We start from the raw sequence: 24,595 nt of genomic DNA, 5'->3' as shown, positions 1-24,595 counted from the left end.
ATCTGGCACCTTGCAGTGGAACTGCTTGAAGAATCCTGCGATCTGTAGTCTCAATTGAAAACCTCGCCCAGGGTGAAGCAGGACAATCGACAGGACTCTCCCTCCTGAAGCTGTCATGGGAAATTTTCCGAAAGCCCAAAGACTCAAGGTGATTAGAGCTCCAGAACCTCCTGGAATTGCTCTTTTACAGCTCTTTCCTCAATCAAACTCTCCAACCCCAGCTTCTTCATCTCTCAAAATGGTCACTGATCACCCAAATTACCCTCTTTCATGTTGTGTCACCTTTGGTCCTTTTTCCTTGGTTTTGAGACTCAACAAGCAGTTGCCATTCAACAACACTCACTCAGTCTGCTGTAGGGCTGCACACTTTACTATCTTGCAGCTCACGGCATATGAACAGAGAAATTTGAGAATAAAACAAGGTGGGCAGAGAGGTAGAGAAACAGAAGAGGCTTCACCTGACATGGATAAGGAAGTGGTGGCGACAGTGAGCCTGAACTCTCAAAACAAATGCAGAGAGCACTTAGAAGTCTGCCCAGCCTAAATAAAGTAGTAAAAGGAAGTGATGTTCATGGCACATCTCCAATCCATTACAGGATAATTTGCACCAGTATCTGTCACTGCAATGCTCCTGCAAGAATATTATTATGCTCAGGGATTGGACCAGGCTAAACCTCTAGGCTTTTTGCTTGCAATCACAGCACTCACCCACTCTGAGCCTATAGAACATAGAAGAATACAGCGCAGTACAGGCCCTTTGGCCCTCGATGTTGCGCCGATCCAAGCCCACCTAACCTATACTAACCCACTATCCTCCATATACCTATCCAATGCCCGCTTAAATGCCCATAAAGAGGGAGAGTCCACCACTGCTACTGGCAGGGCATTCCATGAACTTACGACTCGCTGAGTGAAGAACCTACCCCTAACTTCAGTCCTATATCTACCCCCCCTTAATTTAAAGCTATGCCCCCTTGTAATACCCGACTCCATACGCGGGAAAAGGTTCACACTGTCAACCCTATCTAACCCCCTAATCATCTAGTACACCTCAATCAAGTCACCCCTAAACCTTCTTTTCTCTAATGAAAACAGCCCCAAGTGTCTCAGTCTTTCCTCATACGATCTTCCTTCCATACCAGGCAACATCCTGGTAAACCTCCTCTGCACCCGTTCCAGTGCCTCCACATCCTTCCTATAGTATGGCGACCAAAACTGCACACAATATTCCAGATGCGGCCGCACCAGAGTCTTATACAACTGCATCATGACCTCAGGACTCCGGAACTCAATTCCTCTACCAATAAAAGCCAGTACGCCATATGCCTTCCTCACCGCACTATTTACCTGGGTGGCAACTTTCAGCGATCTGTGTACATGTGTACATGGACACCAAGATCCCTCTGCTCATCCACACTATGTTGATGCTCAGGAGATCCCTGCCATGCCTTTTTGCACTTTGCAGTCTCAGCTAGAGATATTGCTTCTGTCTTGCCTTGCTGTAGTTGTCAGAAGTTGCAGTCAAGTCTAGAGGGGTAAGCCTTTGCTCAGAGACCCTGGCATACTAAGTCAAGGACAGAAATCAAAAGAAAAATTGTTGCAAAATCTCAGCAGGTCTACTAGCATCTCTGGAGAGAAAGCAGAGTTAACCTTCTTCAGGCCAAGGGTAGCCTCTGAGACCAGTCCAGGAGCGTGGGCACAGTAAGCCAGCCTATCAATCATTCAACTTAGGGATTCTCTCCTCATAAGGGATGAGAAACTAAGCAGCCACCACCCATCTTAACTCTTTCTGCACTATTTCTAATGGGGACTGCTTTCCTCCAGGAATAAGGGAGAGGCAGGTATTAAAAAAGGGAAAAATGGGTGGCACAGCTGTTACTTTTGCTGCAACTGAGGTGATGCTGCATTGAGTGATTAGGCAGCAGACAGCAGGCAGTGTTGGAGGTTGGTTGGGTAAGAGAAAGTGATGTTGCAGGCAACAGTGAAAGGGTACAGTACAAACATTGGTGGGCACAGTTGCAGAAATATAGTGTGTGAATGTGTGTTATGGAAAAGATGATGGCATTTATGCCAGCAAAATGGAGAAAGTCATTGATCATCTTCCTTTCTTGCTGGGCATGCCTCCAGACAAAGGAAAGTGCTTTAACCTGAGTGGCAACCTTGGAGCAGATGTATGCACAACAATCTCTATTGTGAAAGATTTTAGAACTTGGAGGCTTAGTTTAAGGATAAGGGCTGCCTTTTAAAGGATGAGATCAGGAAGGATTGTGTAGTGTTGGGAAGTTTGAACCCTAGACAGCTGCAGAGACTGCGACATTGCATATATTCAAAGCAGAGAGATTCTTGAACTATAAGAGATTCAAAGATCGGGGAGCAGGAAAGTGGGGATCAAGTTCATATCAGCTACAGCTAATGCTGGCAAAGGTAGTTCAAACCCCTGCTCCTTTTTTTAAATGCTTTCTTTTAAACAGAAATTAAACTTTTTTTGTTTATGCATCTTGTGATTTATAATGTATAAAGCTTTGAAATAAGTCAACTAATTTCTTCAGCCTATCAGATTTTATTATGTTTAGTGCTATTTCAACTAAATCTCTTCTTAGTAATGCTAACAACATTATTGAAGAACAAGTGTTAATGGTTTGAAATGGCTTTATCTCCAAGTAATCAGGTATTAAAAAAGGGATAAATGGATAAAGCACAGCTGTTACTTTTGAAAGCCTGAAAATCTCCTTGTAATTAACTGCTAGTTAATTCAGAATACAGGACACTCCCCGGACCAGTCTTACAAATGGGAAACATTTTCAAATGATAATCTGCTGTATAATGATCATAAATAAAATAAAACATTGTCAGCAAATCTACACAACTCACATCATCCCATGTCCAGCACTTCTCAACAGCTGTTACTCCAGTTTCTCTGTAATATTCTTCCAAAGGTGGCTCCACCAAAATAACATCAAACTTGCATTTCAGGTCTCTAATATCAAATGTTTCTAGGTCGGCTGGTAAATACCTATTTATAAAAAGAATTGTAAACTTAATTATAACTATATTTTATGAATATCTGTTGGTGATACAAGTGTTTAGCTAACATAAACATCATCAGGAACTTGGTCAGAATTGGAAGATTTCTCTGCAAACATGTGTGCATTGCGCACCGTGCAGTACTAATAAAGTACTATCTTTTAGCCTCAATACTTCAGATGGGCTAGTGAACCAAAAAGAGGCTGATGGGATAATAAAACCACATGCAACGAATAATTAAAATTAAAACAAAGAGCATGGACTTGAATTTAGCAGTTAACTGTGAAACAAAATCAATTTGAATCTGGTACAAGTCAAGGAGATTTTCAGGCTTTCAGCAATAGTGATGTCATCAAATATGCCACCAGCCAATCACATTAATGTATTCCACAGAGAGCAAACTAGAAATTAACTTGCATAGAATTTCTTCTTTCTAAATTTTTAAAGTAGCACAATAAATTAGAACATACTCAAGGAATTAAAGCAGAGGTCCAAATATCTACAAGTTACACAAAATATTTTCTCCAACATGTGGAATTTAACATGGAGAAAATTGACATTCCACAAATACTCTCAGATCCTATGATGCCGTTTAGCTAATAATCAGCATAGCACATCTTTAAACATCCAGTCATACCCCATTCCACCAGATGTAATGTTTTTCACAAGAACCTTGATGTCAAATTAGCAACAGATGTCATCAGCTCAATGAGTTTTCATTAGTAGCATTTTGTTGGGGGCAGCTTTTAGAAAAGCGTATGATTATGACACATGAGGATGTTAAAGATACTTTGTAAATGTTGTTATGGAGCAACCCAGACCCCCTCAAACTATTTTAAAAAGGTCATCTAGACCAGAACTTTTTCTTATTTTAAAGGCAGATGTGAAGTGGATAGTCCAGGTGTGATGCAGCTGGTCAAACCACTCACCTTTAAGCGAAGCAATTTAAACACTACAGTTGAAACACGAATAAAAGAAAACAGAATTTAGAATAATGTAACTATTGGAAAACTTACCCAACCTGATTCAGCAACTTAACTAAGGAACTGTTGCAATCCCGTAAACACACCCCTTGGCAAAAAGGTAAATTTTATAAGAAGGAGTGAACAACTTCTAAAGAGATTTCAGAGAAAAACTCAGTCAGGAATCATCTGCTAAAGTTTGGAACCTTTTAGGAATGCAGCATCTTGTGAATGCTACAGCTAAGCCAAACTAGAAAAAACCTGAACTGGGAGAACTGACCACTTCCCTGTCGTTGTTAAACTAGACATTCCCACACCTCTGCCTTTAGAACCTCTCTTGAAAAAAAAACAAGGACAAAATAACCTTTTTAAAGTGACAGCATTGTCACAATGTAAAGCTTTTTTCTTTTAACAACCCAAAGTGTGTAAGTAACAAATATAGTTGAAAACATTAGTAACAGCACAAGACATTGGAGCATAATTAGGTCAGCTATTGAATCTGTTCCACTATTCAATGAGATCATGGCTTATCTGAATTCTAAACTTCACTTTCCTGTCTTTCCCCATAATCTTAATTTCCTACTGAAATATGTCTATCTCAACCTTGAACATATTTAACAACACAGCCTCAGCAGCTCTCTGTGGCAAAGAATTTTACAGATCCACTATGCTCAGAAAATAAATCCCTCATCTGTCTTAAATGGTTGATCTCTTATCCTGAGATTATGCCTCTTCATCCTAATCTCTTTCCACCAGGGGACACAACCTTTCCATATCCACTCTGCCAAGTCCTCTAAGAATCTTCTACATGTCAGTAAGGTTGCATCTCATTTTTCTGTATTCCAACAAGTATGGGCCCAATCTACCCAACCTTTCCTCATAAGATAATTCCTCCTCAGTCTAGTGTACCTTCTCTTGTTTGCCTCCAATTCCAGTACATTTTTTTTCTTGGGCATGGGGCCAAAATATAAAGGTGTACTATCAGATGACATTTAAACCTAGAGGGCACAATAAGAGAAATACAGGGAAAGGAATTTCCATTTCAAAACCTACTGCACAGGTGATGCATTTTAATCGCAGAGGACCTATAACGCTTTCTTCCTACAGCTCTGAACATCTTTGACACAGCCAACACTTGTGTGGATTGTGCTGTGAATTCCACATTATTGCATAGCTCTGCAGCCTAGAGAGCTCATTACTTCACAGTAAGATCCTTATTTAAGCCTGAAATGCTAACAACTTCACATACTATTTTTCTTCAGCTGTATTTTACATGAGATCAGTCATAAAATTTCCACAGAGAAATACTCACATAGGGGGAGTGTTGGTTTGGGAAATTAGGTCGTCCTTCAGCCTGATCAGTTCACGGAGTTTAGGGTACTCCTCAAATCTGTCCGCCAGGCCTGTTGTGTTATTTTAAAATTAAAATTACATTTGAAAGTTGTGCTAATGAATTAAGGTTACTGATGTTCCAAAGACTCATCAAATGCACATCTGAAAATTAATATCATATGAAGTATATTTCATACAACAGAGAAAGTGGGTTGAAGTATGAATTTCCAGTTCAGGTGACACAAACAGAGTGTTGGTAGGCCTCTCAGTTTATTGCTGTTCCCTATTGTGTTCACATAATGTACATCATAAACAAAAACAGAAAATCTCAGCAGGTCTAGCAGCATCTGAGAAGAAAAATCTGAGTTAACATTTCAGGTCAGGTGAGCCTTCCTCAGAATTGATGATAGCTAGGAAAATGTCAGTATATATGCAAAAGATGGGGTTGGAGGAAGGGGGTAAGGAGTAAACAATAGGTAAGAATAAAGCCCAGAGAGAATAACAGTTGGATAGACAAAGGCGTCAATAACAATCTGTCTGGAAGAGTGAATAGGAGACTGCTAGTGGCTAACAATAAGTAGTGTATAATGGCAGACTATGTGATCACAAGTCTGGCCTATTGGGGCTAGGACATGGGGAGTTCAGACCCTCAAGTTATTGAACTCGATGTTGAGTCTGGAGGGTTACCCCAAGTGGAAAATGAGACATTGTTCTTCCATCTTAGGCTATGCTTCGTTGGAGCACTACAGTGAGTCTGAGACAGATGTTGGCCAGAGAACACAGTGACATGTTAAAGTGACAGGCAATTGGAAGATCAAAGAGTCTTTCTTTGCAGGCAGAACATAGATATTCTGCGAAGTGGTCACCCAGTCTACACTTCATTTCCCCAATGTAGAGGAGAGTACATTGTGAGCAGCAAATACAGTAGACTAGATTATGAGAAGTGCAGGTAAACTGCTACTTCACCTGGCAGGTATGGTTGTGTCCTTGCACACTGAAGAGGGAGGAGGCAAATGAGCAGGTGTTACACCTTCGGCAGTTGCATGGGAAGGTTCTGTGGCGTGGGGGAGTTTGGGAGTGAAGGAAGAATGGACCAGGGTGTCCTAGAGGGAACGGTCCCTGCAGAAGGTGGACAAGGGAGGGGAAGGGGAATGGGTGTCGAGTGGTAGCATCTCACTTTAGGTAGCAGAAATGGCAACTGGTGATCTTCTAGATGCTGGTGGGATGGTAGGTAAAGACAATTCCATTCCCTTTCTTTGATTACCTTCCACAGAGACTGTTCCCCTAGGACACCCTGGTCCACTCTTTCTTCACTCCCAACACCCCACCGATAGCCCCACGGAACCTTCCTCTGCAACCACCGAAGGTACCATATCTGTCCATTTACCTTCTCAGTATCCAAGGGCCCAAACATACCTTCCAGGTGAAGTAGCACTTCACCGCACGCCTCACAATCTAGTCTACTGCAATCACTACTCACAATGTACTCTCCTCTACATTGGGGAAATGAAGTGTAGACTAGGTGACTGCTTCGCAGAACATCTTCGTTCTGCCTGCAAAAATGACCCTGAGCTTCCAGTTGCCTGCTACTTTAACACACCACTCTGTTCCCTGGCCAACATCTTTGTCTCAGGTTTGCTGCAGTGCTCCAGAGAAGTGCAGAAGCTGGAAGAACACAACCTCACTTTCTGCTTGGGAATCCTGCAGCCCTCCAGATTCAATATAGAGTTCAATAATTTTATGGCCTGAACTCCACGTCCTAGCCCCTTATCACACACCAGGCCTTGTCATCAGTTAGCTAGAAACGAAAAACTACAATGCTGGAATCCTGATGATGCCTGGCTTGCTGTGTTCTTCCAGTCTCCTGTTTGTCTACCTTGTTATCACATAGTCTGCCATTACACATTACATATTGTAAGCCACTAACAGTCTCCATTAACAGCTATTCACTCTCCCAGCCAGATCATTATCGACTCCTTTGTCTGTTCAACTGTTCTTCTCTCTCTTTGGACTCTATCCTTACCTATCCTTTACTCCTTATCCCCTCCCCCGACCCTATCTTCTGCATATAAACAAACATTTTTCGAGCTACCATCAGTTCTGAGGGTGGGTCACTATTAACTTCTGCTGCTAGCCCTGCTTAGTGTTTCCAGCAATTTCTATTTTGGTGTCGGATTCACAGTATCCGCCGTTCTTTCAGCTTTCAGGTAGTGTGCATGTTTTCTATTTTGGTGTTATCTCAAAAAAAAAATCACATCCAGAAAAGATCATATATAGCAAATCTTGGAGTGTTCAGCTCAGTTCTTTTAGATGCAAGATCTCAGCTGTTATTTCTTCCATTCATTCATGGAACATAGGCTGGCTGGGCCAACATATTTTGCCCATGCTTAGGTGTCCTTGAGAAGATGGTAGAGTGCAGCCTTCTTCAACTGAGACAGTCAATTTTATGTAGGTAGATCCACAATGCCATTAGGGGAGGAGTTTTAGGAATTTGACTCAGCAACACTGAAGAAAAAACAACAAGTTAGGATGATGAGCATAGCTTGGAGAAGAATTTGCACATGGTGGTGTTCCAAAATATCTGTTCTCATGGAAATAGTTGTGGATGTGGAAGGTGCTGTCTAAGGGATCTTGATAAATTTCTGCAGTGCATCTTGTAGATGATGCACACTGCTGCCACTGTACAAATGCTGCCATTTGTGAATCCAAACCTGATCCAGGTTTCGCTGCATTTGGGCATGGACCTCTTCACTTTTTGAGTGGTGAATGGTGCTGAAAATTGTAGACTCACCAGCAAATGTCCCACTGCTGACCTTTTTATGGAGGGGAGGTCAATGATGAAGAAGCTGAATATGGTTGGGCCGAAGACACTACTCTAAAGAATATTCATGCTGAACCTCACGTTAGTACTATTATCTCCTCAAAACAGTAAATCATTAAATCAACCTTCTATCTTTTTAGGTCATGTCAATACCTAGAACTAAGTATAAATCTATGTAAATCCAAATTTACTGACTATGTAAATATTCACTTGTTCGACAGAGAGTTGACGACTAGAGACAAAAACAGACATACCATCAAGCTTGAAAAATGCCAAATTTCAAAGGGAGCAACCTTTTATAAAGAACGAGCAAAGGTTACTGCTTCATTGGTAAGTTGCTTCTTGATTGGTCAAGCCTTGAGATGTAGATTATTTAAGGGAGATAATTTCCCCCAAACACTTTTTAGAAGAATATGCAATGTCTGGTAAAATTATTTTTGCCCAAACAAGGCAGGTTTCAGCATATAGATGTTGCTTCTAGCAAACCTCAGTCTCAGCCATAATTGTGAGGTCCATAATTAAAATGTTGTTAGTCTAATTCTTGGCAATTAGAGATTGTCCACAAGTACTGCAACAAACACAGAATAATATTTAATGTAGACATTACATAGTGAATTTTGAAAACTATGGCTGGTTGAGTGCAGTCAACAATGAGTTCAATGGCAGTGATGAACTTATCATCTGTGCTTGCACAAGTTACACCTTTTCTCATTCCCAAAACTGGCTCTATTGAAATCAGAAGTGGGACTTCCACTTCACTATTTTCCAACTGCGGAATTGGAAAGCCTATAAAATTAAACTCAACTTTAATTCACAACACTACAAATTGTAGGGCTATTGCTTTAACTTACCAACATCACGAATAAAGTTTTGGGGTCGATGACCTGTGTCCACAAAATGCTGGCAGTAGTCATTATGTGGATTCAGACTTTGCGTACCCTGATGGAAAAATGAATGAAATAAATAGTTTATACAAAACAGAAAAGCTGGAATAAAGCTAAGAGTAAGACAGCATGGATAACTATCCTTATTTATGCTACCTTGATAAAAGTTTATCAGTAAACTAATAAATTTTTAGCAACATTAAAGATTTAAGATATCAGGGCTAAGTTGGGAAATACTGCAGTCATTTTTCAAAATAAAACCAGTATGGAAAGCACTTTCAGATCTAAATCAAAATTTTATTCTCATGTCTGTAATATTCTTCATATAATGCAACAAGACCAGAGTATCGTTACACAGCAGTCGCTGACAATAAGCATGAGGTGCAGGTGGTGGTGAAAGAGGCAAATGATATGTGGGCCTTCACAGCTAGAGGATTCAAGTACAAGGAGCAGAATATTTCTGCTACCACTGTGCAGGGCCTTGGAGAGACCAGATCTGAAGTATTGTGTACAGTTCTGGTCCCCTTATCTGAGGAATCTTGTTCTGTCTACGGACAGGGTGTAACAAAGATTTACCGAACTGATTCCTGGGATGGCAGAGCTGATGTATAGAGACTCGATCAGTAAGTCTTAAAGTCTGGAAGAATGAGGAAAAATCTCAGATAGCTATTCAATTCCAACAGGACTCGATAGGATAAATGCAGGAAGAACATTCCAGGGACTGGAGAGTCCAGAAGCAGAGGTCACAGTTTAAGGATACTGGGTAGGCCAATTAAGACTGAGATGAGGAGAAATTTTGTTACCCAGAGAATCTGTCCCAGTTTAATTATAATTTGCACTTTTCAAGTTGCAACTGTTCTACCTTTGGCTCTCAGAATAACATAAATTAGAGCATGAGTAGATCATGCAGTCCATCAAGCCTCTCCATTGTCCAGTACAATCATGGATCCTCTTCCGATTCAACTCTTCTTTCCTTCCTGTTCCCCATGTCTCATTTCCCAAAACATCAAAAATCTCAGGTGTAAATAAATTCAACGAGGGTGGATTCACAGCTCTCCATCTTTGAGAGTTCCAGAGATTGAAAACACCAAGTGAAGAATTGTGCCCTCACTGCAGTCATAATGATTTCTAATACCAAGACTGCAGCCATTGTTCCAGATTTTCCAACCAGCGAAAATACCAGTATCTACCCTGTCAATCCCTTCAGAATGTTGTATATTTCAATGAAATCATGTTTCATTCTTCTCAACCTCAAAATATTGACCCAATTTAATCACCCTCTTAATCCCAAAGATCTATCTAGTCAATGTTTGCTTTACTGCCTCTAAAGAAAGTGCAGAGGAACTTCGATTATCTGAATACCAATTATCCAAAAATCGGATTATCCGAAGGAGATCTCGATGTCCCGATAGAAACATCACATCAAAGACGTGTTTCCAACAGTGATCGCGTCTTTTATTTACAGTGATTAAACAGGCACTGTTTCCAAATGACTGTCTGCCCACCCTCTCTTTCCCCGGCATTCTATATAGGGGTGTACCCTAAACCTCCCTTCCCCTGTTGGACGGAGAGGCGGTGGGTGGGTGAGAGTGGATAAGGTTGGGGGCGGGGTTGGACAAGGGTGGGTGGTGCTGGATGGGTTGGGGGTGGGACGTGGTGTTGGATGGTTGGGGGGGGGGGGGGGGGGGGCGGGGGGAGAGGGGGGCGGGTGGGGGGGGAGGGGGGCGGGTGCAGTGTTGGGTCCGGGGTCTTGTGCGTTGTATGCTGCTGCAGTCCCCTGAAGGGGGAGCAGACTTTAAAAACTCCGAGCGCCGGAGGAAAGGCATTTCATCGGTTAACGGAATAATCAATTATCCGAACAAAACATTGCCCGCCCCTCATGTTCGGATAATCAAGGTTCCCCTGTGTATTCTTCTATGTATATGGAGACCAAAACTGCATACAATATTCCAAGTGTGATCAAATATAATTCTGCACAATTTCAAAGATGTTTTTATTCAAACCCTTTGATAAAAGGTCAACATACCATGTGCTTGCTGTGCTTGCCAAATGCAAACTTTATATTCTATATATTAGCAGAGGAGAAAGTGAGGACTGCAGATGCTGGAGATCAGAGCTGAAAATGTGTTGCTGGATAAGCCTGAAACGTCAATTCTCCTGTTCCTTGGATGCTGCCTGACCTGCTGCGCTTTTCCAGCAACACATTTTCAGCAGTATATATTAGCAGACCCAAGTTCCTTTGAATGCTAACTTTTCCAATTTCATACCTTTAAAAAAAAAACACCCTGCTTTTCTATCCTTTCAATTAAAAGTATATCTTAAAAGTTCCTTTTTATTTCTAGGCTTTGCATTCTATATGTCACCTAATCCTTGAACCAGAGCTGAAAATGTGTTGCTGGAAAAGCACAGCAGGTCAGGCAGCATCCAAGCTTTTCCAGCCTTGGATGCTGCCTGACCTGCTGCGCTTTTCCAGCCCTTGGATGCTGCCTGACCTGCTGCGCTTTTCCATCCCTTGGATGCTGCCTGACCTGCTGCGCTTTTCCAGCCCTTGGATGCTGCCTGACCTGCTGCGCTTTTCCAGCAACACATTTTTAGCTCTGATCTCCAGCATCTGCAGCCCTCACTTTCTCCTCCTAATCCTTGAACCATGCCAATATATTAACTTGTGTAACAATTTATAAAATGCCTTTGAAAGTCTGAACACACTACATCTACACATTCTGTTATAAAGTCATAGAGATGTACACCACAGAAACAGACCCTTCGATCCAACTCATCCATGCCAACCAGATATCCCAACCCAATTTAGTCCCATTTGCCAGCACTTGGTCCATATACCTCTAAACCCTTCTTACTCAATTACCCATCCAGATGCTTTTAAATGCTGTGATTGTACCAGCCTCCACCATTTCTTCTGGAAGTTCATTCCAAACACGCACCACTCTCTGCGTGAAAAAGTTACCCCTTTGGTCAATTTTATATCTTGCCCCTCTTACCCTAAACCTATGCCTCCAGTTCTAGACTCCCCCACACCAGGGAAAAGACTATTTATCCTATCCTTACACCTTGTGATTTTATAAACCTCTAAGTCATCCCTCAGCCTCTGATGCTACACAGAAAACAGCCTCAGTCTATTCAGCCTCTCCCTACAGCTCAAATCCTCCAACCCTGGTGACATCTTTGTAAATCTTTTCTGAACCCTTTCAGGTTTCACAACATCCATCCGATAGGAAGGAGGCCAGAATTGCACGCGATATTCCAAAGGTGACCTAACCAACGTCCTGTACACCCACAACATGACCTCCCAATTCCTATACTCAATACTTTGACCAATAAAGGAAAGCATACCAATTGCCTTCTTCATTATTCTATCTACCTGCGCCTCTACTTTCAAGGAATTATGAACCTACACTCCAAGGTCTCTTTGTTCAGCAACACTCCCCAGGACCTTACCATTAACTGTACAAGTCCTGCTCTGATTTGCTTTTCCAAAATGCAGCACCTCGCATTTATCTAAATTAAACTACATCTGCCACTCCTCACCCATCTGATCAAGATCCCGTAGTACTCTGAGGGAACTTTCTTCGATATCCACTACACCTCCAAATTTTCTGTCATCTGCAAACTTACTAACCATACCTCCCATGTTCACATCCAAATCATTTAAGTAAATGATGAGAAGTAGTGCACCCAGCATCGATCCTTGTGGCCCCCAGTCTGAAAAGCTACCCTTCTCCACCACAGCAATAATTGGCAAATTAGCATGGAGGATAAGTTCATAATGTGGATTTGGGACAGTTTTTTTTAAAAGACAAACACAACTGAAACCAACCGGGGGAAGGCCATATCAGACCTGTAATGTGTGTTGGAACAGGATTACAAAATTAACTCATTGTAAAGGATCCTCAACATGATGATCATGACATGATAAAATTTCACATTTAGCTTGAAATATGGGATCTAAACTGAGCCTTAAGCTTCAATAAACGTAATTACTACTATCTAAAGTCAGTTCAAGTTAAAGTGGGATGGGAAACTATGTTAAGACGGTAAAGTAGTTTGGTAGCTATTATGGACATAATTCAGAAATCTCAACAAAGCTTTCTTCATTGACAAAGAAAAAATATTTGACAAGTATACACCAGCCATGACTAATAAATGAAGAATGATATCAATTAAAAGGAAAGCCTTAAAATGCTACAAAGACAAGTGATAGGTCAGAAGGTTGGGAAAATTTTAAAAACTGAAGAATGACAATAAAAGGTGAAAATTAGGGGTTTAAGAGAAAAATAGCAAAAAAATTTAAAAAGCAGATGGTAAAATCTTCCAGAAATATATAAACATGGTTGAGACTAAGAAATGAAGAACGGAAAGCAAGGAAACAATTATACTGTATCTATCTTCACAACTGAATACACAAAAAACAATCCAAGAATAGCAGAAAACCCAAAGTGCAAGAATGGAGGAAGAACTGTAAACAAAAAATTCACAACTACCAATGAGGATTGGGTAACTAACAGTCAGGATAAATGTGTTTCAGGCACCCAAATCTATATGCACTGCACTTTGGAGTCTCTCCTCCATTTAAATAATACTTTGCCTTTGTATTCTTCTTACCAAAGTAACCTTATACTTCCTACTTATAACTCAATCTGCCAAGTTTTTGTTCACTCACTGAACCCATCTATATCCCCTTGCGGATTCTTTATGCCCTCATTACATGATGCCCTCCATCTATTTTTGTGTCAGCAGCAAATTTGGATACATTACATTCTGCACCCTCCTCCAAATTATTAATACAAGATAGCAAGTACTTGAGGTCCAAGGATGTATCCACGTGGCATTCCCCCCATTATGTCTTCCCAATCTGAAAAAAGATCTATCAATCTTTACAGTCGATGTGTTAACTAATTCTCAATCAATGCTAATAAATTACCCCCAATACAGTGAGCTCCTATCTCATGCAATAATTTTTATATGCGGCACCTAATGAAATCTCTTCTGAAAATCCAAATACACTCCATCTATCAGTTTGCCTTTACCAACTGTTATATCAAAAAAAATTCTAGCACATTTGTCAAAACATGATTTCCCTTTCTAAAAAAAAATCATTCTGATTATGTTAAGCTTTTCTCACAGTTCTGCTATTTCCTCCTTAATAATGAACTCAAGATTTTTCTGAACAAATGTTAGGCTAACTGACCTACAGTTCTTGCATTCTGTTTCTCTGCCTTCTTGAACAGAGCATCACATTAGCAGTTTTCCAATCCACTGGAACCCTCCCAGAATCTAGTGAGGTCTGGAATATTTCAACCAATGCCTCAATCTCTGCAGCCACCTCCTTTAAAACCATTGATTGCAGGCCCCAAGGTTGTGACAACTTATCCACCTTTAGTCCTATTAATTCATCAAATACTTTGTTCTTCGTGATACTGTCACAAAATCTATCCTCCCATTACCACCATATTTATTATATTTGGGGACTGTAACTTCCACTGTTAAGCCTGATGCAAAATACTGGTTTAAATTACCTGGCATTTCCTTGTTACCCAATCTCAATTCGCTAGTCATATCCTCCAAGGTTCCCACACTTCCTTCGCTACTCTCTTTTTGCGTACCCAATGAAACTCTTGGCTTTGATCATCAATTTTCTCCTTCCAAAGGTAGCATGCCCAGGTTGCAAACGGGTTCAATTCTGGAGTCCGTTTGCCAGTCTACTTATATGCAAGTTGGAACACAATGCAGGAAAATATAAAGCAGCTGCTCATTAGCACAGGAAATGTTTGCATTTGTCTTTGAAAATTACATCCCTGTATGGGAGCACATTTCTAAGTACGAGCATTTGTAAATCGGGGATTCCCTGTATTAGCTTTTTAGGCTCTGCTGCTGGATCTTAAAAAAATTCCCAATCTTCTGGCCTACCACTAGTCTTCACCAGTTTGTATCCTTTAGGTTTTGACTGGATAGTCTCCTTGACCATCTTTTCTTTTTGAAAACCTCAGGTGGTTCACCTTTCTCACTAAGTCCTTGGTTTCGAGAGGAATACATTTTTGCTGAGTATTATTAAATATCTACTCATCATTGAGATTCCCCGTAGTCACTTTTCCCATTTTCCAGCCGTCCCTTTACCTGTGAATATCTGCCCCCAATCAGCTTTCAAAAGTTCTTGTCTAATACCGTCAAATTTGGCCATTTCTCCAATTTAGAACTTCAACTTTTCGATTTGGTCTATCCTTTTCCATCACTATTTTAAATCTAAGAGAATTATGGTCGCTGGCCCTAAAGTGCTCCCCCACTGACATCTCAGTCACCTGCCCTGCCTTATTTCCCAAGAGTAGGTCAAGTTTTGTACCTTCTCTAGTAGGTACAGACACATACTAAATCAGAAAAATTTCTTGTACACACTTAAATTCCTCTCCATCTAAACCCTTAACACTATGGCAGTCCCAGTCTATGTTTGGAAAATTAAAATCCCATACCATAATCACCCTATTATTCTTACAGATAACTGAGATCTCCTTACAAATTTGTTTCTCAATTTCCCTCTGACTATTAGGAGGTCTGTAATACAATCCCAATAAGGAGATCTTCCCTACCCTCCCACACTTTCACACAATCCTTTCAGGGATTTAACCAAAAGGTTAGTGTAGAACTTCAAAATTAACTTCTGTACACTGAGGTAATCTATTTCTTAACACTTTGGAACTCCTTCTTTCGAACCAACTGTTTTTCACATGAAGCAATGACATCAGTAAAGCATTTTCTTTTAAAATAAAGGCTTCCTTTAAGCTACATGCATTTCCACATCATCTCCCACCTTCTTCAAAAAGTCTATTCCAAAACCTTCTACCTGAAGCCTAATGTATTATGCTCTTTTCTCAGGGCTCATAAAACTGCTCCAACATTAACAAACTCCCATAGGTCTCCAAGAACACTCTTGCGAACACCATGATAAGAAATCAGTGAACATTTTCTCTCCCAGAAAAAAACTTACAAGCCAATAGTCCAAAATCCAAAAAAAACAATAAATGATAACAAAATTAAATAAATCACACACCTTAATCACAACTCACAAATCCCATAGCCCAAAAACTCTGTACCGCTCCAAATCCAGCCTCATTTGTATCTCAACCTCCTTTTCTTGCCCCTGTGCTGTCAGCAGCTTGGACCATAAACTCAAATTCCACAACCTAAACTCACCATGCAAGGCACTGCTTAAAATGTACATCAGACCAAGGTCATTGGGTAGTTTGTCCAATTATCATTTTTTTTTGGCTCAAATATCATTTATTTTAAAATATCCTTTGTAACTTACTGTTACAAGTGCTGCAAGAATGTAAAGTCTTGTTACACTAATTGGTGTATATATGTTTGAACAGGTCTCAGGATTCTTTGAGGTACATATTTATTTAGATTTCATGTCTGTATATCGCTTCAATATTATGATAGCAGAGGGGGAAAAATGAAGACAAGATACACTATACTTCAATCTGTCTGGTAAAGAAATCAAGTTTTTGTATAAATAGCTCTGCTGCAACTTTTGTTCAACACATTTAAAAGTGAGATTTTAAAGCAGCTGAACTGATTTCATTTAAAAAAAGCTATTTAAAACTACATTCAGAATTAGTAGGAATTGATGACCAAATCACCAGACAAGAAGCATCATTACAATAACCGTAAGATTGTATGTCAGCTTATAATCACAATTCTCAAAGCAGCTGGGATAATAAATGTAGGCTTGCCTGTGTACTCTCACCTTGTGTATGTATATATATATTCAAAACAATTCAAAACATTACAATAAGCCATTACACTCTTGCTAAAATAGAAGAGTAAATGTATTAATTAAATTCACAAGTGTATTCAGCATTTTGATAGCTTATTGCTTACTTTATTTTAGCTTTATGCACTAACTTAGCTGAAATAGATTTACCTTTAAGAATGTGCTGGAATCCTTATAAATTTCCTCATTATATTGCATTTCTGTTTCTTCTTCTTCCACCACCTCATCCTGTCAAAAACAAAATGTTTTTCTGAACATCAAAATAGATTGAAGGTTCCAGAAACAGCTTCTCCTTTAGTGATTTATTGGATTCATTCCTGCACAGTTAGAAACTGGTTAGAATACAATATCTTTCTTTGATAGATTGTTAATAATAATTTGATTAAGATACAATGCAGTCTTCTGCTTTCAAATTTAAAATAAAAATTCTTTGGATTTGTTTTAAATATGACAATTCCAACTGCAAGGGCCATTTCGCATGTCACTCCATAGCTATGGTCATGTCACTGATGATGAAGCGCAGATATGTGCATTCAGTGTGCTCTAATTTAATGGTAAACCACAACAACTAGCTAAACCGAGGAAAGACACTTGTCAGCTAACTTGAATTCAACCTGAAGAAAACTTGAATTCACCGGAGCTTCTTGATTTATGAAAGTCTTCAAGCAGATGCCGTTCTACAGTCTGGTCAGTTTTATGGTTGATTTAGGTTTGCACTTTCCTAAACAAGTTGCTGACTCGCCATTGATGTGATCAAGTGATGCAATTTTGGCCACAAATACGAATCTCAGTAGAAAATATATTACACATTCATCAAGCCCAGAAAGGTGTTTCACATATGCTTAATTGCTTAACTTCTATTATTAATTAGTAAACAAGAAAATTATGCGCTCATTAATAATGTTTTTGCATACGCTGTTATTGATCTTTTGTGCATTTGCTTCTTGTTAAGCAACAGGTGTCCACGTACAACACACATGCGCCATTCAAATATAAGTATGAAGAACATATGGCCGACATCCCTAAATACTTATTTCATTGAATGAAAATAGTTACTTTCATGTTGACAATTAGCAGCATATATTAATGACTAACCTAGTAAACATTAATTTAATACTCTCAAATGCATTTTATCTAAATCTGAAAACCAAGAGGACCTGAAAACAAAGAAAATCTGGAAATAAATCATCTTTTCCCTAAGTAAATACCAAATACTAACAACGGTTGGTTGAAGTATTTTAACCCAACAATAAATTTCAATAGTTTATCTTCCTGCAAAGCCCTTGGCGAGCTGTTTCAATTATTGACGAAGTGCAGATTATACAAGAATGTACTCCTTTCATGTCACAACCTTGATGGGTTGTGTGTGAGAAATTAATCTGCTCTAGTCCATGAGCCATCACACACGTACAGATTAGATTCTCTACAGTATGAAACAGGCCTTTCAGGCCAACAAGTCCACACTGCCTCTCTGTAGAGTAACCCACCCAGATCCATTCCTCTACCCTATATTTATGCCTGACTAATGCACCTAACACTATGGGCAATTTAGCCTGGCCAATTCACCTGACCTGCACATCTTTTGAATTTTGGGAGGAAACCAGAGCACCCAGAGGAAGCCCACGCAGACACAGGGAGAATGTGCAAACTCTGCACAGACAGTCACCCAAGACAGGAATTGAACGCGGGTCCTTGGCACTGTGAGGCAGCAGTGCTAACCACTGAGCCACCCTACTGCCCCAAATGACCACTTAATCACCAAGGTGGCTAACCTGCCCGACTTTGGCCACTACCTAAGACAAAAGAAATTCACACAAGGTCCCATTAATAACAAAGAAAACTAAACTTAAGAAGTTCATCTTTTTAGCAGTGGTAAACAGATCATTAATTACTAATCTTCAAACTTAGGATATACCCTCTTTAATTCCAAACAGGCACACATTCATAGAGTCATACAGCTGTACAGCATGGAAGCAGGTACTTTGGTCCAACTCGTCCATGCCGACCAAATATCCTAAATAAATCTAGTCCCATTTGCCAGCATTTGGCCCATATCCCTCTTAACCCTTCCTATTCATATACCTGGATGTAGGTTTGCTCACTGAGCTGGAAGGTTCATTTCCAGACATTTCACCACCCTACTAGATAACAACTTCAGTGGGCCTCTGACCCAAAGACACATACACCACTAACTTCATCAACAAGGAGAACATCATCAAGCTAGTGGACCTATGCCTTACCACCCACTTCACCTTCAACAACAAAACCTACAGACAAACCAAAGGAACACCCATGGGATCTCTGATATCAGGGTTCTTAGCAGAGAGACTTGAGCAAACAGCTCTGCCAACCATCCTACCCAAACTCTGGGTCCACTGCGTGGATGACACCTTTGTCATCACTAAACAAAACAAATTAGAGGAAACCTTCAAGACCATCAATAATACCCTTACTGGCATAAAATTCACTAGAGGAGGAAAACAACAACAAACTGCCATTCCAGAGTGTCATAGTAGAGCGAACAGCCAATGGGGAACTTCAAACCAGTGTTTACAGAAAAACAACACAGACCAAATATTGAACTACAGAAGCAATCATCCCAACACCCACAAACGAAGCTGCATCAGAACATTATTTCAACAAGCCAACACACACTGCAGCACAGAGGAACTACGCAGAGCAGAGGAAAATCATCTATACCATGTATTCAAAAAGAACAGATACCCAATGAACACAGTCTGCCAATTTCTCAACAACAAACCCAAACAAGCAGACAAAACATGTCCAGAAACCCCCCTATATCTAAGACATCTCGGAAATGACTGCCAGACTACTCAGACCCCTTGGCATCATGGTAGCCCACAAACCCACCAACACACTAAAACAGTAGCTAATGAACTTGAAAGACACTATACAGACAAGCAAAACTAATGTCATTTTCAAAAAACCATGCAAGGACTGTAACAAACACTACATTGGACCAGCAGGCAGAAAACTAGCCACCAGGATACATGAACACCAACTAGCCACAAAAAGACATGACCCTCTCTCACATATGGATGAGAAAGGACACCACTTCAACTGGGACAACACATCCATCTTAGGACAAGCCAAACAAAAACACGCACGAGAATTCCTAGAAGCATGGCATTCCAACTGGAACTCTATCAACAAACACCATTTACTCCATTTAGACCCCATCTACTACCCCCTGAGAAAAGGAACAAGAAGTGACGTCACCACAGGAAATGACATCACCAACCCAAAGAAACCCAAACATATAAATAGAAAGCAGGAATTTTCAGCATTGCTTTGCCTGAGGCCCACTAAAGATGTTACCTACGAAGGTAACGAAGTGTCTGGAAATGAACCTTCCAGCTCAGCGAGCAAACATACATCCAAAACCTCAACTGAGCTACAAATCTTCTCAAAACTCGCTGGAGAGATTTGTATCATTGACAGTTGGAAGCCTGGAGGGTGGCTATTGCCCTGCCATGATTTAAGAAAGGCTGCAAGGAAAAGCCAGGAAATTAGAGATCAGTGAGCCTAATGTCAGTGGTGGGTAAGTTGTTGATGGGGATTCTGAGAGACAGGATCTACGTGCATTTAGAAAGGCAAGAACTGATTAGGGGTAGTCAGCATGGCTTTGTGCATGGGAAATCACGTCTCACAAATTATTGAATTTTTGACCAAGATGATAGATGAAGGCAGAGTGGAAGACATCTACAGGGAGAGCTTGCCAAATAGATACAAAAGTGGCTTACAGTAGGAGAGAGAGGGTGGTGACAGTGGGTGTGTTATTCAGACTGGAGGCCTGTGACCAGCAATGCGCCACAAGGATCAGTGCTGGGTCCACTGTTGTTCTATCATTTATATAAATAATTTGGACTACAACATTGGAGGCACAGTAAGTAAGTTTGTAGATGACACCAAAATTGGTGGTATGGTGGATAGTGAAGGTTAGCTAAGAGTACAATGGATTCTTGATCAACTGGAACAGTGGGCCCAAGGAATGGCAGATGGAGTTTAATTCAGATAAATGTAGGGTGTTGCATATTGGCAAGGCAAACCAGGGCAGGATTTACAAAATTAATGGTAGAGCCCTGGGGTATGCTGTCGAACACAACACCTAGGGGTGCAGGTACATATCCTTGAAAATGACGTCACGGGTATCGAGGGTGATGATGGCAGCATTTGGCATTCTTGCCTTCACTGTTCAGAGCATTGAATCCAGGAGTTGAGAAGTCAGATTACAGCCGTACAAGACATGGATAAGGTCACTGTGCTATAGGAAGGATGTTATTAACTTGGAAAGAGTGCAAAAAAGATTTACAAGGATATTACCAAGGCTGGAAGATTTGAGTTATAAGGAGAGGCTGGCTAGGTTAGGACTTATTTCCCTGCAGCATTGGAGGCTGAAGAGTGACCATATAAAGGTTTATAAAATCATGAGGCGCGTGGACAGTGTGACTAGACAAGGTATTTTCCCCAAGGTAGTGGGGAATCCAAAATTACAGGGCATAGATTTATGGTGAGAGGGGAAAGATTCATAAGTGATCTAAGGGGCAACTTTTTCATGCAGAGGGTGGTGTGTGTATGCAAAGAGCTGCCAGAGAAGGTGGTGGAGCCTGGTACAATTACCACATCTAACAGGCATGTAAACGGATATATGAATAGGAAAGATTTAGAGGGATATGGGCCAAATGCTGGCAAATGGGACTAATTTGGTTTAGGAAATCTATGGTATGGACGAGTTGGGTTGAAGGACCTGTATCCATGTTGTGCAAGCTTATGACTCTAAATAGGAAGGGATGGAGATCAAGAATACATTCTAATAACAGGGAAAGAAGCCATTACAAGTAATTCCCAGGCCACAATTAAATAGATAAAGGATAGCACCAGGTGAATCCCAATCAGCTGGACGGCAGTGGGGAAATGTTATGGAAGGGCAGTGTATTCAATTATTTTAAAGGCCGCAGGTGATTTGACAAGAACAAGAAGGGAATGTTCACCTTTATCATGGTTATCCAGTTGGAAGAATGGAAATATGGAAACTCCAGAAAAGATAAGAATGATGTGGGAGATAAAAACAGATTAAAGGCTTTGGAGATGGGACCCCACTGTAACTGTGTTTTTGAAGCCTACTTGATTAGCTACTGTTTTATATTCACTTGTGGGATGAGGGCACCACTGGCTAGCCAGCATTTAGTGCCCATCCTGAGTGGTCCTCGAGAAGGTGGAGGTGAGCTGTCTTCTACCACCTTAAACATTTACTCTCTTTATCACCAATGTGTTGCAACAAGGCTCTTTCAACAGAACCTTCCAAATCTACACCCTTTTCTGGCTAGAAGCACAAGAAAGGTAGGCACATAAGCAATGCACCAGTTGCCCTTCAATACCATCCCAAGTAGAAAATATATAATTAGAATCATAGAATTGTACAGTACAGAAGGAGACCATTCTACCCATTGTGTTTATAGCTACCCATCTCATCCCATTCTCCAACCCTTCCTCTGTATGTCTCAAAATTAATCATTTTCAAATGTACATCTCTTTTGAAACATCCTCTGGAATCTGCCTCCACCATTCTCCCAGGTAGCACATTCAAATTCCTAACAACCGAGTAAAGTTTCTCTTCATCTCACTCCTAGCTCTCTTGCTGACAATTGCGATCACCAGCTAGTGATACATTAACTCGTGGGAACAGAAGATCGTTCTTGACCCTGTCAAAATTGTTCATAATTTTTAACACCTCAAAACAGGTCATTTCTTAATCTACGAGGAGAAAGTGAGGACTGCAGATGGTGGAGATCAGAGCTGAAAATGTGTTGCTGGAAAAGCGCAGCAGGTCAGGCAGCATCCAAGGAGCAGGAGAATCGACGTTTCGGGCATGAGCCCTTCTTCAGGAATGAGGAAAGTGTGTCCAGCAGGCTAAGATAAAAGGTAGGGAGGAGGGACTTGGGGAAGGGGCGTTGGAAATGCGATAGGTGGAAGGAGGTCAAGGTGAGGGTGATAGGCCGGAGTGGGGGTTGGGGCGGAGAGGTCAGGAAGAAGATTGCAGGTTAGGAAGGCGGTGCTGAGTTTGAGGGATTTGACTGAGACAAGGTGGGGGAAGGGGAAATGAGGAAACTGGAGAAATCTGAGTTCATCCCTTGTGGTTGGAGGGTTCCTAGGCGGAAGATGAGGCGCTCTTCTTCCAACCGTCGTGTTGCTATGGTCTGGCGATGGAGGAGTCCAAGGACCTGCATGTCCTTGGTGGAGTGGGAGGGGGAGTTAAAGTGTTGGGCTACGGGGTGGTTGCATTGGTTGGTCCGGGTGTCCCAGAGGTGTTCTCTGAAACGTTCCGCAAGTAGGCGGCCTGTCTCCCCAATATAGAGGAGGCACATCGGGTGCAGCGGATCTAACAAATGATGTGTGTGGTTGTGCAGGTGAATTTGTGGTGGATATGGAAGGATCCCTTGGGGTCTTGGAGGGAAGTAGGGGGAAGTAAGTGTGGGCGCAAGTTTTGCGTTTCTTGCGGTTGCAGAGGAAGGTGCCGGGAGTGGAGGTTGGGTTGGTGGGTGGTGTTGACCTGACGAGGGAGTCACGGAGGGAGTGGTCTTTTCAGTACGCTGACAGGGGAGGGGAGGGAAATATATCCCTGGTGGTGGGGTCCGTTTGGAGGTGGCGGAAATGACGATGGATGATACGCTGTATATGGAGCTTGGTGGGGTGAGGACCAGTGGGGTTCTGTCCTGGTGGCGATTGGAGGGGCGGGCCTCAAGAGCGGAGGAGCGGGAAGTGGAGGAGATGCGGTGGAGGGCATCGTCGATCACGTCTGGGGGGAAATTGTGGTCTTTGAAGAAGGAGGCCATCTGGGTTGTACGGTATTGGAACCAGTCCTCCTGGGAGCAGATGCGGCAAGACGAAGGAATTGGGAATATGGGATGGCGTTTTTACAGAGGGCAGGGTGGGAGGTGGTGTAGTCTAGGTAGCTATGGGAGTCGGTCGGTTTATAGTAAATGTCCGTGTTGATTCGTTCGCCCGAGATAGAAATGGAAAGGTCTAGGAAGGGGAGGGAGGAATCTGAGACGGTCCAAGTGAATTTGAGGTCAGGGTGGAAGGTGTTGGTAAAGTGGATGAACTGTTCAACCTCCTCGTGGGAGCACGAGGCGGCGCCGATACAGTCATCGATGTAGCGGAGGAAAAGGTGGGGCGCGGTGCCAGTGCAGCTGCGGAAGATGGACTGTTCCACATATCCTACGAAGAGGCAGGCATAGCGGGGGCCCATGTGGGTGCCCATGGCTACTCCTTTGGTTTGGAGGAAGTGGGAGGATTGGAAAGAGAAGTTGTTGAGGGTGAGGACCAGTTCAGTCAGTCGAAGGAGGGTGTCAGTGGAAGGGTACTGGTTGGTACGGCGGGAAAGGAAGAAGTGGAGGGCTTTGAGTCCTTCATGATGGGGGATGAAGGTGTCCTTGGACTCCTCTATCGCCAGACCATAGCAACACGACGGTTGGAGGAAGAGCGCCTCATCTTCCGCATAAGAACCCTCCAACCACAAGGGTTGAACTCAGATTTCTCCAGTTTCCTCATTTCCCCTCCCCCCACCTTGTCTCAGTCAAATCCCTCGAACTCAGCACCGCCTTCCTAACCTGTAATCTTCTTCCTGACCTCTCCGCCCCCACCCCCACTCCGGCCTATCACCTTCACCTTGATCTCCTTCCACCTATCGCATTTCCAATGCCCCTCCCCCAAGTCCCTCCTCCCTATCTTTTATCTTAGCCTGCTGGACACACTTTCCTCATTCCTG

General features: G+C 41.7%; 1 protein-coding gene across 2 annotated transcripts in view; it reads right to left on the bottom strand.

Moving 5' to 3' along the window:
• Window positions 1-24,595, bottom strand: part of mettl14 (methyltransferase 14, N6-adenosine-methyltransferase non-catalytic subunit) — a 59,729-nt gene that overhangs the window by 17,001 nt on the left and 18,133 nt on the right. For both annotated transcript variants that reach the window (XM_043696782.2, XM_043696790.2), the window contains 4 exons: window positions 16,957-17,034; window positions 8,991-9,078; window positions 5,299-5,389; window positions 2,872-3,013 (listed from right to left, as the gene is read on the bottom strand). In XM_043696782.2, coding sequence (XP_043552717.1) covers window positions 2,872-3,013; window positions 5,299-5,389; window positions 8,991-9,078; window positions 16,957-17,034 — 399 coding nt within the window. The remainder of the gene's footprint in view (window positions 1-2,871; window positions 3,014-5,298; window positions 5,390-8,990; window positions 9,079-16,956; window positions 17,035-24,595) is intronic.

Source organism: Chiloscyllium plagiosum, unplaced genomic scaffold (genome assembly GCF_037043375.1).
Source record: "Chiloscyllium plagiosum isolate Xiang-an unplaced genomic scaffold, Cpla_swu_hap1 HiC_scaffold_1, whole genome shotgun sequence".
Taxonomy (NCBI): Eukaryota; Metazoa; Chordata; class Chondrichthyes; order Orectolobiformes; family Hemiscylliidae; genus Chiloscyllium; species Chiloscyllium plagiosum.
The sequence above is the reverse complement of the archived record's forward strand: the minus strand, read 5'-3'. Positions and strand labels throughout refer to the sequence as shown.